Source organism: Caretta caretta, chromosome 12 (assembly GCF_965140235.1).
Source record: "Caretta caretta isolate rCarCar2 chromosome 12, rCarCar1.hap1, whole genome shotgun sequence".
Taxonomy (NCBI): Eukaryota; Metazoa; Chordata; order Testudines; family Cheloniidae; genus Caretta; species Caretta caretta.
The window spans coordinates 11,668,887-11,687,474 of NC_134217.1; the positions used below are offsets into that span (position 1 = coordinate 11,668,887).

The 18,588-nt window shown below is 46.1% G+C and overlaps 1 protein-coding gene across 1 annotated transcript; it reads left to right on the top strand.

Annotated features, from left to right (window-relative positions):
• Positions 1-767: 767 nt before the first annotated feature.
• On the top strand, positions 768-17,566 carry LOC125620604 (ferritin heavy chain A-like). Its single transcript, XM_048816526.2, has 4 exons — positions 768-869; positions 5,044-5,190; positions 5,835-5,960; positions 17,411-17,566. Exons 1-4 carry the CDS (start codon positions 768-770, stop codon positions 17,564-17,566), a joined length of 531 nt encoding a protein of 176 aa, XP_048672483.2.
• The last annotated feature ends 1,022 nt before the right edge of the window (positions 17,567-18,588 follow it).

Below are 18,588 nucleotides of genomic sequence, written 5' to 3' on the forward strand. Positions count from 1 at the left end.
AGTAGTAGGGTAAGATTAAACCCACTTGCTAACTGTCTCCTCCCCCATCATCCTAGTTACTAGAGAATTTAAGGAGTCTTGCCAGCACTTATCTCTGCTCTAGTTTTCTGGCATGCTAGCTGCCAACTGTCCCTTTTGTCATCAGGTTGTGGACCGTCCATGACCCCAGGGCATGAGTGTGTAAGGGGCCTTACTGTAGGGAGAGCTAAATTAACAGTGAAGACCCTCCAGAGCTTCCACTGCAACAGGGAAGCAAAGTTTCAGAGAACTACCAACCATATAGAGGAACTGTATGGATGCCTCGGAAATATCACAAAAAACGCCATGCACACTCCCACGCTCTACATTTTAGTTATCTCATTGCAGCCCACTGTGGGCAGATACATTTATTAGGTGACTTGTAATCATTACCTGCATAATGCATTAAAAAAGAACCAAGAAACCAGAGAACATTCTGTTTGATATGGTCCTTCTCTCCTCAGCCGTGTCATTGTAACAAGCTAACTATACAGTGGAGTCCTTTTTTCCTCAATGGAAATCCTGTCATAGCCCCACCCACAATGCTGAGTGGCATTGATGAAGAAGGATATTTCCATTGGGTGGCAGTAGCTGCCAGTCACACTCCCACCTTGTTGGGGATGGTATTAGTACCAGCTGTGCTAGGGTAGAGGCATCTACATTTGTTCTGGGGATGTGTTCTTCATTCAGTAGTGTTAGAACAGGTTCTAAGTTTGTATTTTATACCTATATTTTTTTTAGACAGAGATATGGACTCCCAGGTGTGTCAGAACTTTCACTCTGAGTGTGAGGCTGTTGTTAATCACATAGTGAACCTAGAGCTATATGCTAGCAATATCTACTTGTCAGTGGTAAGGCCTTATTTCTTTTAGTATTCTAAAATAGAGAGTACAATGCATTGTAGACATGTGACAAAAAGAAAATTCTTGTAAAGATGTTTGGTTGAGGATAACAAGTTTTGTTAGGGCTAGTACTCTTTGATTAGTAGCTCTTAATGGTGTAAGCATGTAAGTGAATACAGGTGTGCTCTCTTTAGTAAGGACATGGAGGTTGTTGGGTGAGATCTTTCAGGATACAAAACAAACTCAGCTCATTTTCAATCGCTATTTAAGGACACTTTTAGGCTGTTGAGGAGAACTACACTGACTAAAAAACTCCTCTGCTAATGGCTTGTATCAAAGTCATACATCAACAAACACAGAATTACAGTAACTTGTACATCCAGCTCTCTTAATAGAAAGACAAGTACTATTAACTCCATATGGGAGAATTCCTTACATGATGGAATTCTGGGAAATCCATGATTAACTCCAGGGACGTGGAAGTTCTGAGGCTCTGATGGCATAAACTCAAGGTTTATGTAATCATACAACCCCAAAGCATATGTAAGAATTGGGGGAGAAATGAGGGTTGTGTAGGCAGCTGAGTTTTTCCACCCAGCTGTTTACTTCACACGGTCTATAACCTATTTAAATAGAAGTCTGAATTGTATTGTTTAAGTGAGTTCTGTAGAGTTTGTTCCTGAAAACTAGGCCTGGACTTATTGGGTGAACGGATGTTTCCTGAGAAAGGAAATCAAATAGTGGGGAGCTGAGGAAATTACAGTGCAGAATGAATCCAATGGCACCATGTGCCCGGTGAACAATTTCTCCAGCATATGCATAATACACATAAATAAAAATGTTTTTATAAATGAAATGAGGGTTCCTTGAGTTGGTGCCTTTTTTTGCAAAAATATATTGGAGTGTGTTTTCTCCAATAGATCCATTAGCTCCATTTTCTGGTGTTCTTAGAAAATTGGCCATGGATGTTTCTGTTTCTGCAGCGACCATCAGAAAATCCAAAAAGAGAGCGTACCCTCTGAAGAACTCATCTGTAATATCAAGAACTACAAACAAAGCCATGTAACCCCCAGGTGAGCGTGTGTTACAGGTCTGCACAGTGTCCCTTTCATAGAGGATATGAGTCTGTTACAGCCGCACTGAGAAAGCTTTAGCTTTTAAACTCAAACTGTAGTCGCTCAATTTTTAAGTTCTGGAGGTTCTCCAATTCAATCCCCAGTGTGTGAACCCAGTGTGGCCACTACACTTCTACTTACTTAAACTACTGATATTTACAAATGCATTAGCACATGTCACATCATGGCACGTTCTTCTTATTCCCACTTCAGTTTGATTTTTTTCCCTGTCCTTCTGTGTCTTGACTGTTCTTACTCCTCTGTGTTCTGAAGATGCTCCTGTCAGCTACATCAGATTCTTACTAGTGTTTCAGCAGTTCCTGATTGTTTCTGCCACTTCCTCTTGTTTTTGCTGCTTTCCTTTGTCCCTTCCACAGATTTCACATCACTACTCTCTGATATCCCCTCTATCACTGCTCTGTGTTCTGTGACAGACATCAGCTGATCTGAACCTACAGAAACTAGAGGTGGGTCTGAACCAAAACCCCACATCCAAAAATACCTGAACTCTGAGGATGTTCAGATCTGGGTCTGGATGTTGCAGCTGGCTCCACTCTAGAATGGGTCAATCCAAAATTCCAGATCTAGACCCCTGAACTAAGTGGTTCAGGGGAAGTAGGACTTCAGAGCTTTCTATATAATAGGCAGATTATCAAACAGCTTTTCTGGTAGGTAAGTAACCTTGACACCATTCAAAAGATAGTATTGGAAACAATAAGACATTTCATTACAGGCATAATTCCTTCAAACTTCTCATGCTAGCACTTCTTCCTTGGGAAATTGGGTGTAATTACTAACTCCCTTTCTTTGGACTCAGTGCAAGAAAACCAGAGATTCCTTTAGTGACTTTGCTGTTCTAAGAAAGTATCAGTAAACCCCTAAAGTTACAGGACAACAGGTGCTCTGTATTTCTGAATCATCCACTCAGCTGGGGCAATGCTGTTACAAACCATCCCCAGAACGCTGACTGGTTTTTGGCTGAGGGGTGAAATTTCAATTGGTTGGAGAGCCCATGACAAGCACACCCATCCTACTCTGAAGAGTATTAATGCCAGATGTGGAACATAACCCAAACTCTGGGTTCAGTGGTGTTTAAATTGTTAGTTTATACGGAAATTTATATCTAGCTATGAGTAGTAGTGTAATGGAGTCCCAGTTGCGTCAAAACTTTCATCGTGAATGCATGGCTGCCATCAGTCAGATGTGAACTTGGAACTGTATGCTAGCTATATATATCTCTCTATGGTGAGTGCTGGCTGTATGCTTAATGGTTTAAAACAGAAGCACTTCTAAAAGTTCTTTTCCTGAGCAATGCTCTGAACTGCAGCTGTCTGGGGCAAAATTTAGAAGCTGTTTTTTTGTTTTAAATTTTTTTTAATTTTTAAAAAGTACTGCGGGGGGGAGACCTGTTAGATCTCTCTGCTAAATCAGGATGGTTTCTCATCATACTTCTATCTTTTTAAATTTGGTGGATAGTTTGTACAGCTTTCAAAGCCCTAAATCATAGTTTCCACAGGCTAATAAATCTTATCAAAAGTCTTTTGTGATATTCAGTCTATGTCTGTACATAATTCCTAGCTATCCTCCAAGGCACCAGCCTAAATGTCTTGTCGTACTTGATGTCTATACTTGTCAAATATCTATAGACTTGCTATGTCTGTCTGCCCTAGCTTGGTCCTCTCTAAAGCAAACTGTAGATATTCAGCCCTTCTAATATTTCTAATTTAATTAATCTAGTCCCCCCAATATACTTATTGCTTTACACTCCACTCAGGCTAGTTTTCCTACAACTTCTGAAAAATATGCAGCTCAAAACTGAGCACCACTTTCTGGCATGGGGCGCTCACACATATTTAGAGGGGAAATACTATCCAGTTACAAGTGTAGTTTAGATTTGAACTGTATATTGTTACTATGTAGCAGTATGCAGTTACCAGGTAGCAAGCCTTTTTGAAAATGAGAATTTTATTCTTCTGAGGAGAAACTGATATTTCAACATTTGTTTTTTGTCTTGAATTAGGATGAAACTGTGAGATTTTTGTAGAACAAAAAGCCTCAATTAGGAAACACTGTAACATTTTGCCTGGACACTCAAAATGTTTTGTTTCAGGTTGGTTTGACAATGACCTGCATCTGCCTGAGCTGCCTCATGGGAGTTGTAGTCCACCCTGGGAGTCTGAAATAGAGAACTACATCTCCCATGTTACACTGTGGCCATTCAGCACTTCCAAGCAAGTGGTTGGCCAGAGTGTGAAGGAGGAAGTAGGGAAAAGAGAGCTCTAAATCTGAGATGGTTGAGGCAGTAGCAGGGAAGGGGCTGTCACTGTAATTCCCATTGTATAATCACTTAAGAATATATGTGCCTATTGCACTTTAATGTTTCAATTGCTTTTAAAATGGTGTGGCTGCGTGCATTGTGGATAACTCGATGAAGCTATCTGCTCAATGAGCAGCTCAGAGTGTTCTTATATGGAGATGGGGGACATAATTCAACAAAAGCAAATGGTAGCAAATTCAGAACTGATTTAAAAGGCTGTATTTGTTCACTGAATGTGTAATTAGACTGTGGGATGCATTACCACAGATGTTGTCAAGGCCAAGAATTTATTATTATTCATAGAGGGATTGGATGGTTATATGGATAACAAGAATACCTAGAGTTTGAAACAGTTAATACAGAAGTTTTGGAATGGATAAAAACCTCATACTTCAGCATTTAAACAAATCTCTTCTTATTAGTTTTAGGATGAGACATCCATGGGGAGGCAGATTGCATCACCTGTGCCTAATGTGGGGTCCCTGGACTTTTCTTTGTAGTAACTGATGCTAGCTACTGTCAGAGACGAGATACTGGATTAGATGGGCTATAGAGTCAGGCAGTTCCTACACTAGTGTTCAGACAATGTCCATTGCGTACACACCTTATTACACATGGCGTTCAATAGGTAGCTGAACATTTAACTGACAACTCGTGCCTCACCTGGATCCATGTCTAATGACAGATCTGAATATATAGTCTCTCCCTTTAGGTCTAATTTCCTCCACTGATTTCCTGTCCCTCTCCCCAGTCCTGTTACTTTGACCGTGATGACGTGGCCTTGAGGCACATGGCCCAGTTCCAGAGGAAGCAGTCCCACAAGGAAAGGGAATATGCAGAGAAGTTCCTGAAATACCAGAACAGACGAGGAGGACGTATTATTCTGCAGGACATAAAGGTGAGAAACAAATCAGGATGTAAGAGAAGGATCTCTGGAACTAAGGAGTTTAAATATTTGTTTTAGGTATACTTTTTGGCTGTAATTGATGGACTCCTACATGAATGTGACCGATGAGCTAAAGTAACAGCCAAATATTTAGAGAGCTGTCTGACCCATTTGCCTAGCTTTCTGACAAGAGGTATGGGCTTCAGAAATAGGTGTATTCGTGTCTCTTCTTGGAGGAGAAGGGTGGCTGGCATCCGCTAATCTTTGTGGTAAAGAGGCGGTGTTTTGAGGAAAGTGTTTGGACGAGAAAACCAAGGTAAATGTCCTGCCAAGTTGAGAGTCATACAGGTCTACCAGTGCAAGACGCTTGCAGCACACCAGCCTGAGTAAATTTTAGCTCTAACTGGTGTTACCACAGTCTGATACAGCATTGAGGATATATCTTTAAGTAGGAATAACTAAGAAAACAAGTTAAACAAAAGCCCAGTGAGGGGAGTGAACTCCCTGTGCCAGTGAAGCACATGGGTGATAGAAAGTGAAGCAGTGGGGCTTGGCCAAACAGAGGTATTGCATACTACAGAAGGCACAGACTTCAGTAAGTGAAGCTAGAAGGCCATTTGTGAAAGGGCACATAATTTTCTGTTGGGCTTGTGCAGAAGCCAGAGTGGGATGAGTGGGGGAACAGCCTGGAGGCTCTGCAATGTGCCCTCCAGCTGGAGAAGACTCTGAACCAGGCGCTGCTGGACTTGCATAAGCTGGCTACAGAGCAGAATGACCCTCATGTGAGTATGTATGCGAGTTGAGACTGAAGCAGAGATGTAGCGTATGTTCCCATATACCTTTTCTGGGTGGGGAGTGGGAGATTTCTAATATGACCACAGTAGCTGTTGGCCTGTTTAGAGTCTTTCAAACTAGAAGACATTTATCTTTTTGAGATTCCCTAACTTACCAGTTTCACCATGTAATGGTAATCTCACAAAATGGAGGGAGTTTTAACTGCAAGCGCTCAATGACATACTATTGACACAATATCTCTCCCTATGTAGTTGGCCATGAACATGCTGCTTGGCACTCAACCTTGCACTGAGAAGCAGGCCCAAGTCCTCAATGGAGCTATGCTGGTTTGACAAGTGGCGTCAAAAGTGACCTCTACTAAATGAGGATCTGGTCCACAATGGAATCTTCTGTCAATGATTTTTGATGGAAAATGTGGTTTCTATGTAAGCAGTGTCAGGATGAGCTCCACCCTGACATCTGGTGGTGGCAAATTGTGGAAAAGAACTTCAGGGGCCGATCTCATTTGCATAGGCACACCCACCCCACCTAGAATGAGGCCATAGCTGCCCAAATAGTCACTTTGGCTGCTGTGGGATCCCCAGTGTCTCTGTTATTGGGGCTTGTAGGCCGCAGAGCGGACAGAGCGAAGCAGTTCGTGGGGCGGCTGGTGGAGCGGAGCGGAGTGAAGGCCTATGGAGCTGTGGGGCGGTCAGCTTCAGATCCTGTAAGGTGCCTCTTACCCCCCCCCCCCGCCATCTCCACCCAGGTTGGGAGGTAAAGCTCTGCAGATAAAATTTCGAACTCTGGGGCTGCCCTGACCAGGGACAGAGACTTTTGGGTCATTGGACTTTTGGGACTTTGGGTGATTTGGGGTTGCTGGACTCAAGAACCAAAGGGAAAGGGCATGCCCCAATTTGCTTGGGATGGGTTTTTTGCTCATGGGTAGTGTTATGAATCCTGTTGGTGCTGTTTCCCCAACATAATGCCACATTGTTTCTCTCTGTTATTAAAAGGCTTTTTGCTACACTCAGACTATGTGCTTGTGAGAGGGGAAGTATTGCCTCTTGGAGGCGTCCAGCGGGGGTGGTATATATTTGTCCCAGGTCACTGGGTGGGGGCTCGAGCCAGTTTGCATTGTGTTATTGGAATGGATCCCCTAGATATTGAACTCGGCCCTTGTTGCTGCCAACTCTGACAGGCAGAAGGGTTACATCTACAAAACTGAAAAGTTTCCATTGGAGAAACCTCTTTCTGCCAATATCTTTCAGATTTCTGTTGGAGAAAATCTGAACCATTTCACTTTTGGGTCATTTTAACACCATCTTTCATCTTCCTGAGATGCCATGGTGCTTTATGGGGTTTCAGGTGACTTATGTCCCCCTTCTCTTCTGTTGGCTGGGTGCACTGTCCATGCTACAACTCACATGGTACACCAATTTCCTCTCTGGCTGAATCACAGTGGTGGATCATTCATGGAATGTTGTCTGGTTGGGTTGTCAGGCTTGTGGAGGAGAATGGGGGCATGTGGCACCCAAATTCCAACTCCTGGGAGACACCACAGCAGCTCAGGCAGACAGGTTCTGTTGCGGTTCAAATACAAGACAGCACAGAGCTTTAAGTAAGCAAACAGGCTGGTCTGCCAACGGACTGGTCCTGTCAGCTTTCCACCCTCTCCTTTATTCTTTCTCTCCCCCCGCGCATTACATTCTCCAACAGATAAAAGGAATACAGCGGCTTTGTTTAACATTCTTATTTACCAATTTCTATCTACCTCATTCCTTGCTCTCGGGCCTTGAGCCCAGTCCTGGGAGGCTTCCCACGGTTCATGTCATCTGGGTGAGATTCCAAGGTTCATGCCCTTGAGAGGAGCTGTGTGTGCACAGCTCCTACGCAACACTCCGGGTGTGCCCTGAATGTTGCCGAGTGCCTGAACCTTGTATGAATCCTACATCCCCTCTTTTTTATTTGTGCTTGGCCATCTCATGGTAGCCATCAATTTGCTTTTGCAAGCCAATTAACTCCCGGACAGACAAGGTCATAACTCGTGGAGCCTGCCAGGGCGGGTCTTGACAAAGCCTTAACAAAAAGGAAATACATTGCACACAGCAACAGCAAAAAATAAGCTTAAGAAGGTAAAGTGTAATTGGCTGGGCCCCAATTAGCCATGCTAGAGTACTGGGAAGAGAGGTTCGTGTAAGCAGCGAGCATCATCTCATTCCCAGTTTCCACAGGGTGATGACATACTGGAATAAGGCACATACCTAACAATTCTTCAGCTGCTACAAAATCAGATAAACAAAAGTGGGTAACATTTGTTATTGAAGCCAATCTTTCCCATAGGTTATATGTCATTCGGGCCCGTAACGGAGGAAGCGCTCCCGAGCCAACCCCTACAGGAAATAGCAGGCACAAAAGGCATACAATCAATACAGAATTAGCAGTAATTTGGGCGAGAATTGCCACAAACAAAGTCTCAGGAGTCTCTGGCTGTTGGTTTGCTGCCAGTCTTCGTTGAGCCGCGGCGACCAATGCTTTTACTGCTCCCCATGTCACGGGCTGGCTTGGGACGCTACGCCTCCTCCGTTTCCGTCCCGCCGTTGTCAACCCAGGAGGCACCGCGTTCTCCTCCAAGGTCAGCTGAAACTCCGGTATGGGGTTCGATAGCCCCTGGTGCCACGCCATGCTGTTTCAGTGCTGGTCGCACACACCGGGCCGGAACCCACAACGCTCCTGCAGGGAGAAACACAGCAGCATATCCCCGACCCCAAGTGATTAAAGGCACTGGGCCCAGCCATTGCGGATCGGGCAGCTGACGGTAATAGACACGCGGTCGTTCCAGTACCTCGGACTTATGAAAATGCCAATCCGTGGGGGTCTGCTGATCTACATTCAGCGTTAAATTATTTAAAGTAAACAAAAGGATATGCATTTGTTGCTGAATGTCTCCTAAGGTTCAGAGACGCAGCTTCCCTTGTTTTAATTGTTTGTTGAGCAAGGTTTTTAGCGTGCGATTTGCACGTTCAACAATAGCTTGGCCTGTGGAATTATAAGGGATCCCGTGTTTGAGACGGACGTCCCATTGGGCACAAAAGGTGGAGAGGGCTGTGGAGCAATAGGCTGGGGCATTATCCATTTTTATCTGGCTCGGGCGACCCATAACAGCAAAACAGGCTAGCAAATGGTGAATAACTTTGGGAGTGGCTTCCCCACGCTGTGGGGTTGCCCAGAGGAATCCCGAATAGGTATCAATGGAAACATGTAAAAATGAATAGGGGCGGAATTGTGGCACGTGAGTGACATCCCTTTGCCACAGCTGATTCGCTGCGGTACCTCTGGGGTTAACGGCATAAGAAAAGGTAGGGGCAGCAGCGGCACGGTGGGGGCAGGAACGAACAATAGAACGTGCATGATCAGCAGGAATGTGAAACTGTCGGGCCAAAACAGAGGCAGACTGATGAAAAAAGGAATGGCTTTCAATGGGGTCAGAAAAAAGGGAATTTACCTGACCACGTAACGCGCGATCAGCGCGCGCATTGCCTTCAGTGAGTAGCCCAGGCAGAGGGGTATGACTGCGAATATGAGCAACAAAATAAGGGAAATTACGAGTGGTGAGGAGATACTGTAAGGACAAAAACAGGCGAAGAAGGTCCGCATCGACCTGAGGGGTGATGAGGGCAAGGGGTAAATGATCAATTACCTGATAAATATAATGGGTGTCCACGATCAAATTAAAGGGACAATCAGCAAAAATTTGAAAGGCCAAAATAACAGCAGCTAGTTCCAAGGACTAGTGAAGCTCTCCAAGCGCTGTGCATGCAAATGTTGTTGTACAAGTGAATGAAGCGCTTTCAGCTTTTCTAGGGGGAGGGGCCACTGGTCAATCCATACGGGCTCTAAGGATTGCCATACCAATGGTAATGCGGATGGCAAGGTGGGTGAGGGAGGATTTTGGGCCATTATATATTAATATCGAGGGTGGTGTCCAGCTTTACAAGTAAGTCACGGCCCCAAATATTGAGGTGGACAGGGAGTACAAAAGGGCGGATTGTAGCAAGGGCACGGCCTGCTGGTTTAGAGACCGTGACCCAAGACAAACTTTGGCGCCCGGGTTTGCTACCCCCGATCCCCCACAACTCTTTAGAAGGAACTGTTGGCCAACCGACTGGCCACTCCGGATCACGAATCACCGTAATGTCAGCTCCAGTGTCCACCAGCCCTGTAAAAGGAACATTATTTAAGAGAAGTGTTAACTGAGGTTTCGAGGGGCAGACCAACATTGTTAGAGCAACAAGTGGAGAGGACGTGTTGTGAGACGGCAACCGAGACAGCGTTGATCCAAAGCCGTTCCTGCCCCGGGCTCGATCCTCTGCGGCTGGCACCTGATAGGGGACTAAAATCAATTGCGCAATTGACCGTCCACGCGGGAGCGACTGCGGAAGATGGGTCCACATCTGAACCTTAATAACACTGGTGTAATCGGCGTCAATGACCCCTGGGATGACAAAAAAACCCTGTTTCCCAGCGTGTGAGCGAGGGAGAACCAGACCCACAAATCCGGCAGGGAGAGGTCCCTTCACCTGTGTAGGTATGGCGCAAACCTCCCCCGGCAACTGAAAATCAGCGTCCTCCTGCATAATCAAATCAAGCCCTGCACTTCCGGCAGTCGCCGCCCTCATGGAAGCTATGGATTTTAAGGCAGAGGAACAGTTGTCTGAGTGGGAAACACCCCCATTTGGCCCTGGGTTCGGGGGAGACCCATCATGCGGTTTCCCGACCCGCTATGACACTGATTAGCCCAGTGATAGCCCTTCCGACGCTTGGGACACTTCTTTGAGGGGCGGGCGGGCGCCGTCGATGAGTGGCACTCCCGCTGAAAGTGACCCTCCTTACCACAGTGATAACAACACTTCCCCTCTTTCCCGCTTTTCCACAGGGTGGCGGCCAGAACCCCAGCTTTATGTGCTTGTGTGCCGATGTTTTGGCACGCCCGCAGCATGTCTGACAGCTCTAGAACGCCAGCGGCTTGTGCCGCCTGGAGAGCACGGCGGCAATCCTCGTTCGCGTTTTCAACCGCCATTTTTAACAGGATCTCCTGAGCTGTCGCAGGGTTATCCACCTGTCGGAGGATAGCCTCCTGCAATCTGTTGGTAAAATCCATAAAGGACTCTGATGCACCCTGACAGATACTGGCAAAGCTTTTGGTAGGCTTGCCTGAATCTGGGACCTTCCAGAAAGCATGCTGGGCGCAGGTGGAAATAATGGGGAAGACGGCCTGAGGGAGTTGAGACTGCATCTGAATGGTAGCAAACTGGCCCTCCCCTGCCAAGTGCTCATAAATGATACCTTGCTCTCTATATACCTGGGCTTGGCGTTCTGCTATCTGCCGATACTCACTAAGCCAAATAACATACTGACTGGGCGTCAGCATCATGCGCAACAGCGCCTTCCAATCTTCAGGGATCAGGGTGTACCCAGTACCTAGCCCTTCAATGAGACCACGTACATACGTGCTAGTCAGGCCGAACTCGCAAATCGCTTTCTTTACCTCTCTGATCACCGAGTAAGGCAAACTGACCCAGTTTGCAACCTGGTTGCCCTGGCCATCATCCTGCCAGGTCACCGGACAAACTGAGACCAGATCAGCCAGCTCCTCTGCTGTAATATCTGAGCGAGTCTTCACTGCGTGAACCATTTGTTGCACCAGCGAAAGCCCCTGAGCAGACGTGGATGACCCCCCGGAGGGCCCCGGAGCATGAGGCCCCACGGGGAGATGGTAATCACACACCAGCTCCGGTGGGGAAGGCAAGGGAGGCGGTGGTAATAGAGGCACTGGGGGCGAAGCAGGGGGAGGGATGGCTGCAGGAGCGGACGGGGGTGGCGGGATCGGCAGCCCCTCTGTTGGCGCGGGAGAGGGCCTTTCTGAGGCGACACGGTGTGTCGCATCGCCAGGAAGGGGGATGACTGCAGGAGCGGACGGGAGTGGCGAGAGCACTGGCCCCGCGAGGGAGGGCCTGTCTGAGGCGACACGCTGTATCGCGTCGTGGCAGAGGTGCCAGGCGTGTAAAGCCTGCACGGGCGCCCGAGGCTCTTTGTGCAATGTCTGGCCCAACCGCTCCCAGTCTGCTAGCTTAAGGGTTCCGGCTTCAGGGTACCACGGGCATTGGGCACTCACCTCCTGTAGCAGGAGAGTGAGTTCTTGAGTGGGGCAGTCATGCTGAGCCTTACGCAGCAAATACTGTAGCTCATTGCGGTGTTGCACTTGCAAAGCAGAGAGGGAGCTTTCCATACTTACCACAATGAAAAATACTCACCAGGATCCGCGAAGCGGATGAGTGATGAGTCTGAAACCCTTGCCGGGCGAGGTGAGTGCTGAGGGCCCCACGTTTGGGCGCCAGTTGTTGTGGTTCAAATACAAGACAGCACAGAGCTTTAAGCAAGCAAACAGGCTGGTCTGCCAATGGACTGGTCCTGTCAGCTTTCCACCCTCTCCTTTATTCTTTCTCTCCCCCCGCGCATTACATTCTCCAACAGATAAAAGGAATACACTGGCTTTGTTTAACATTCTTATTTACCAATTTCTATCTACCGCATTCCTTGCTCTCGGGCCTTGAGCCCAGTCCTGGGAGGCTTCCCACGGTTCATGTCATCTGGGCGAGATTCCAAGGTTCATGTCCTTGAGAGGAGCTGTGTGTGCACAGCTCCTACACAACACTCCAGGTGTGCCCTGAATGTTGCTGAGTGCCTGAACCTTGTATGAATCCTACAAGGTTCCATGTCAAACTTAGCCAAAATGTGATGTTGAATGTTTCTGAATTAGGGGTGTGGGTGTGGAATCTTGTCCTGATTAGGAAACTCCAATTTTTTGAGGTTTCCATCCAGAGCTAGAATCATGGAAATGTAGGGCTGGAAGGGACCTCAAGAGGTCCTTTAGTTCAATTCTCTCTGCAGAGACAGGACCAAGTAAACCTAGATCATCCCTGACAAATGTTTGTGCAACTTTGTTCTTAAAACCTCTAATGGTGGGGATTCCACAGCCTCGTTGGAAACCTTTCCCCAGGCTTAACTATCTTTACACTTGGAAAGCTCTTCCAAATACCTAACCTAAATCTCCTTTGCTGCAGATTAAGCCTGTTTCTACTTGTCCTACCTTCAGTAGACACAAATGCCAGTTGATCTCCATCCTCTTTATAACTGCCCTTAACCTATTTGAAGACTGTTATGGATCCTTGCTTGTGCTCTTTTTCTAAAGATTACACATGCTCAGTTTTTAACCATGCTTCAGAGGTCAGGTATTCTAAACCTCTTATCATATTTGTTGCTCTCCCCTGGACTCTCTCCAATGTAGCCATATTTTTCCCCCCTTCCTAAGTCCAAAGTACTTCATTGGTTTCTATTGAATTTCATCTTTTTGATTTCAGACCAATTCTCCAATTTGGCAAGGTTGTTTTACATTCTAAAATTGTCCTTCAAGGAGTTAGAAACCCCGCTCAGCTTGGTGTCCTCTACAGATTTGTAAATGGATATTCTCTATTCCATGATCCAAGTCATTGATGAAAATTCTGACTAGTACCTGATCAGGACAGACCCCTGTGGTATCCTACCAGATAAACTTTTCCAGTTTGAGGGCTAACCTTTGAAATGTACCCCTTGAGTATGTTCTTTCGACTAATTTTGTACCCATATTATAGTAATTTTAATCTAGACCACATTTTCCTTGCTTCTGAGAATGTCATGTGGGACTGTCAAAAGCCTTACTAAAATTTTACACTGTTTCCCCCATCCTCTGGGTCAGTAGAATCATAGAATATCAGGGTTGGAAGGGACCTCAGAAGGTCATCTAGTCCAACCCCCTGCTCAAAGCAGGACCAATCCCCCAACTAAATCATCCCAGCCAGGGCTTTGTCAAGCCTGACCTTGAAAACCTCAAAGGAAGGAGATTCCACCACCTCCGTAGGTAACACATTGCAGTGCTTCACCACCCTCCTAGTGAAAAAGTTTTTCCTAATATTCAACCTAAATCTCCCTCACTGCAACTTGAGACCATTACTCCTCTTTCTGTCATCTGCTACCATTGAACAGTCTAGATCCATCCTCTTTGGAACCCCCTTTCAGGTAGTTGAAGGCTGTTATCAAATCCCCCCTCATTCTTCTCTTCTGCAAACTAAATAATCCCAGTTCCCTCAGCCCCTCCTCATTTTTGTTGCCCTTTGCTAGACTCTTTCCCATTTTTTCCACATCCTTCTTGTAGTGTGGGGCCCAAAACTGGACACACTACTCCAGATGGGGCCTCACCAATGCCAAATAGTGGGGAATGATCACGTCCCTCGATCTGCTGGCAATGCTCCTACTTATACAGCCCAAAATGCTGTTAGCCTTCTTGGCGACAAGGGCACACTGTTGACTCATATCCACCTTCTCATCCACTATAACCCCTAGGTCCTCTTCTGCAGAACTGCTGCCTAGCCACTTGGTCCCTAGTCTGTAGCGGTGCATGGGATCCTTCCGTCCTAAATGCAGGACTCTGCTCTTGTCCTTGTTGAACCTCATCAGATTTCTTTTTGGCCCAATCCTAGATAAATTGGAGGTCCCTCTGTATCCTATCCCTACCCTCACGCGTATCTACCACTCCTTCCAGTTTAGTGTCATCTGCAAACTTGCTGAGGATGCAATCCATGTCATCCTCCAGATCATTAATGAAGATATTGAACAAAACCGGCCCTAAGACTGACCCTTGGGGCACTCCGATTGATACCAGCTGCCAACAAGACATGGAGACATTGATCACTATCTGTTGAGCCTGATGATCTAGCCAGCTTTCTATCTGCCTTATAGTCCATTCATCCAGCCCATACTTCTTTAACTTGCTGGCAAGAATACTGTGGGAGACTGTATCAAAAGCTTTGCTAAAGTCAAGGAATAACATGTCCAGTAACCTTGTCAGAGGGGAAATTAAATTGGTTTGGCATGGCTTGTTCTTGACAAATCCATGTTGGTTATTACTTATTACCCTATTATCTTCTGTGTTTACAAACTCATTAATAACTTGTTCCAATATCTTTCCAGGTATCTAAGTTAGGCTGACTGATCTACAATTCCCCAAGTCCTTTACCTGTTTGGATTGATTCAGCTAGTTCCTTAAGTACCCTAGATGAATTTCATTAGGCCCTGCTGACTTGAATATATCTAACTTATCTAAATATTCTTTAAAATGTTCTTTTCCTATTGTGACCAGATGCTTAAAACAATTAACCTGTTCAATGAAGACTGAAGCAAAATAGGCATTAAACACCTCAACTTTCTAGCGGTCGTCATCGTTATCTCTCCTTCCCTGCTAAGCAGAGGACCTATACCTTCCTTTCTTTCTCTTGCTGCCCATGCGTTTTAAAACCTCTTCTTATTGTCTCTATATTCCCTTGTTAGGTGTAATTCATTTTCTGCCTTAGCTTTTCTGATTTTTGTTCATCCATGTACAATATTCTTTTATATACTCCTCCTTAGTTATTTGTCCATGGTTCCATTTTTTTTTAAAGGTCATTAAAGAGCTGCTGATGGAGCCATACTGGCCTCTTCCTATCTTTTCTCCACATTGGGATAGTTTACTGTTATGCCATTAATATTGTTTCTTTCAGAAACTTGCAGCTCTCCTGAATTCCTTCTTTCCCCCTCCCCCCTTCATATATTTTATTCCCTTGGGACCTTGCCCCTACCGCTTGAGTTGGGATGAAATGTGGAAGTAGCAAAACTTTATAGGACTGAAATTCCAATTTTTTGTCCTCTCTACACAAATCACTTAAACATCAAGTGACCGTACAACAGAACAGGTGATATCTATTCTTCATAAACTCTCTCTTTAGCTGTGTGACTTTCTGAAGTCTGAGTACCTGGAGGAGCAGGTGAAGGCCATCAAGCAGCTGGGAGACCATGTCACCAACCTGAAGCTCTTGGGAGTGCCCCAGAATGGCACCGGAGAGTACCTGTTCGACAAGCACACCCTGGGGGAGAGCAGCCGAACTTCACTCCAAGATACTACCTAGCTTGGTGACATCTATGTGCCCAGAGAAGATAAATTGACTGAACGCTAAACACTGTGAATAAAACATGGCTTTGAGTTGAACTCGATGTTTTTTTGGCCTTATTTTGTGAACTGGCTTACATGTATAGCTTTGCTGTACTTACAGGCAATAGAACTCAAAATACTGTCAGTGCTCTAACTACTACACATTAATAACATGCGTGCGCTTCTTGACTTTGCCTACTTCAGCAGGAATCTGAAACGTAACACTCAATCATAGTTGTAGGCTCAGTCACGTCTTGTCTTATCCCTCAACCACTACCCTAAACAGATTCAGAAACTACTGTTCGTACAAATGAGCTTATTTCCTTATAGTCACTTAATAACCAACTATCTCTATCTTCCACTCAAGTCTGCCACACTGTTGGCTCTCCAGGCAGTATTTCCACACCAGTGAGATTCCGTCTCCCCCATCACTGTAGGTAGTGGGTGAAAATCTCTTACCGCTAAGGCATAGGCGCCAACTCCGTGGATGCTCCGGGGCTGGAGCACCCACCGGGAAAAATTAGTGGGTGCTCTGCACCCACTGGCAGCCACATGCCCCACCCCACCTCACCTCCTCCTTTCCCTGAGCGGGCCGCATCCCCGCTCCTCAGCCTACCTCCCAGCACTTGCTGCTGCCAAACAGCTGTAGCAAGCTCCGGGAGGGAGGGGGAGAAGCGGGAACCTGGAATGGTCAGGGGAGGAGGTGGGGAAGAGGCAAGGTGGGGATTTGGGGAAGGGGTTGGAATGGGAGTGGGAGCACCCACTGGCACCAGTAGAAGTCAGCACCCTGTGCTATAAGATTCTGATTAAGCAGAATGATGCCATGTACTAGCTTGCCCAAGAAAGCAGTCTAGTGCCTCTCAAACAGAGCTTTCCAGGTAACCTCTCACAAGAGGACTGTTCTTCTGCCCCCTGACTTCTATAGGCAGCAGTTTGCAATTGGCAGAGATGTTATTTTGTCAGAAGCTATCTGGAAAGCTGTAGTTGATGGGAGGGAGGAACCCTTCCTAAGCACAGTTGTATCCTTCCTGTTTACAGGGCTCTGGCATTGGATTTCTGAGAACCATGGTTCCAGAGCTCCTTGAGAATGAAGCCAGGTACCACGCAAGGCTGAATGTGTTCAAAGGCCATCTCTTCAATGTTCTCTTAGCACTGAGCTCTCCTTTCTAAAAAGGCACCACAGAGCTGGTGAAAAGAAGAGTGAGAAATGGTCGAGTAACTGTATTTAAGGCATCCGATGAAGTGAGCTGTAGCTCACGAAAGCTTATGCTCAAATAAATTTGTTTGTCTCTAAGGTGCCACAAGTACTCCTTTTCTTTTAAAGATAATGCCGTTTAATGAGTAACTGCGATAGCTAAAAATCTGCACTTCTAACTCCTATTTGTAATCCTCCTGCAGCTTTGTGACTTTCTGGAGTCTGACTACCTGGAGGAGCAGGTGAAGGCCATCAAGCAGCTGGGAGACCACCTCACCAACCAGAAGCTCTTGGGAATGCCCCAGAATGGCATGGGAGAGTACCTGTTTGACAAGCGCACTCTGGGGGAGAGCAGCTGAACTTCATGGTGTAGAACCAGTCCACGGTGCTGGCTCACCAGTGCATAGATGTATTGCCTTATTTGCAATGTATGAAAATAAAACATGGTGTTCACCTGTGGCTCATCTGACTTTACTTACAGGGTGCTCTAATTAAATTTGTCAGTGTTGTGAGCCCCTGCCAACAGGGGCTGACATAGAAATGACTGTATGCTACATAATGTATGGATGGCTGTTGGCCATGCCTGGTTCATTACAAGCCCAAACTATACTTAAACTCTAAAATCCACTTTCTTGTGCCGCTGCCAGTGTATAATATCAAATCCTCCTGAAGTGACCCTATGTGCATAAATGGCAGCTGCATCCCACACCAGGCACATGGGCCATTTAAACGTGTAGTTTGAGGCCATTATTGCCCCACAAAGAGGGATAAGGAATATCCCTATTCAGGATATTCACCTGCTGCCATACAAGTGTTTCCTCTACCCATGTCCTTTGTAGCTATAAGCCTGGTGCTCTAAAGTCAATGCATTTGAATGATACGTCTCTGTGAGGATGACTACTAATAATAGTGCATCACGAGCTATTTGGGATAGTGGGGTGGGATAACTGGATACTGCTCTGGGTGTGTGTATGATAAAGGAAAAGCAGAACACCCCCTCTTCTGCTGAGGAGCTGCACTGTGAATGAGTGGGGTAGACGTCCAAGGCAAGAGTGAATAATACAAGAACACTGCCATCAATCATCTGATGTCAAACTGTAATTGTGTGAGTAGTGGACTGAGCTTCCCGATAGCTGAGGAATTGTGCCATTAGTATGACTAGGTTTAGAAATCCCCTGGTTGTGGGCGCACATGTGACCACCATAGAATCATAGAATATCAGGGTTGGAAGGGACCTCAGGAGATCATCTAGTCCAACCTCCTGCTCAAAGTCGGACCAATCTCCAATTAAATCATCCAACAGATTTTTGCCCCATATCCCTAAATGGCCCCCTCAAGGATTGAGCTCACAACCCTGGGTTTAGCAGGCCACTGCTCAAAC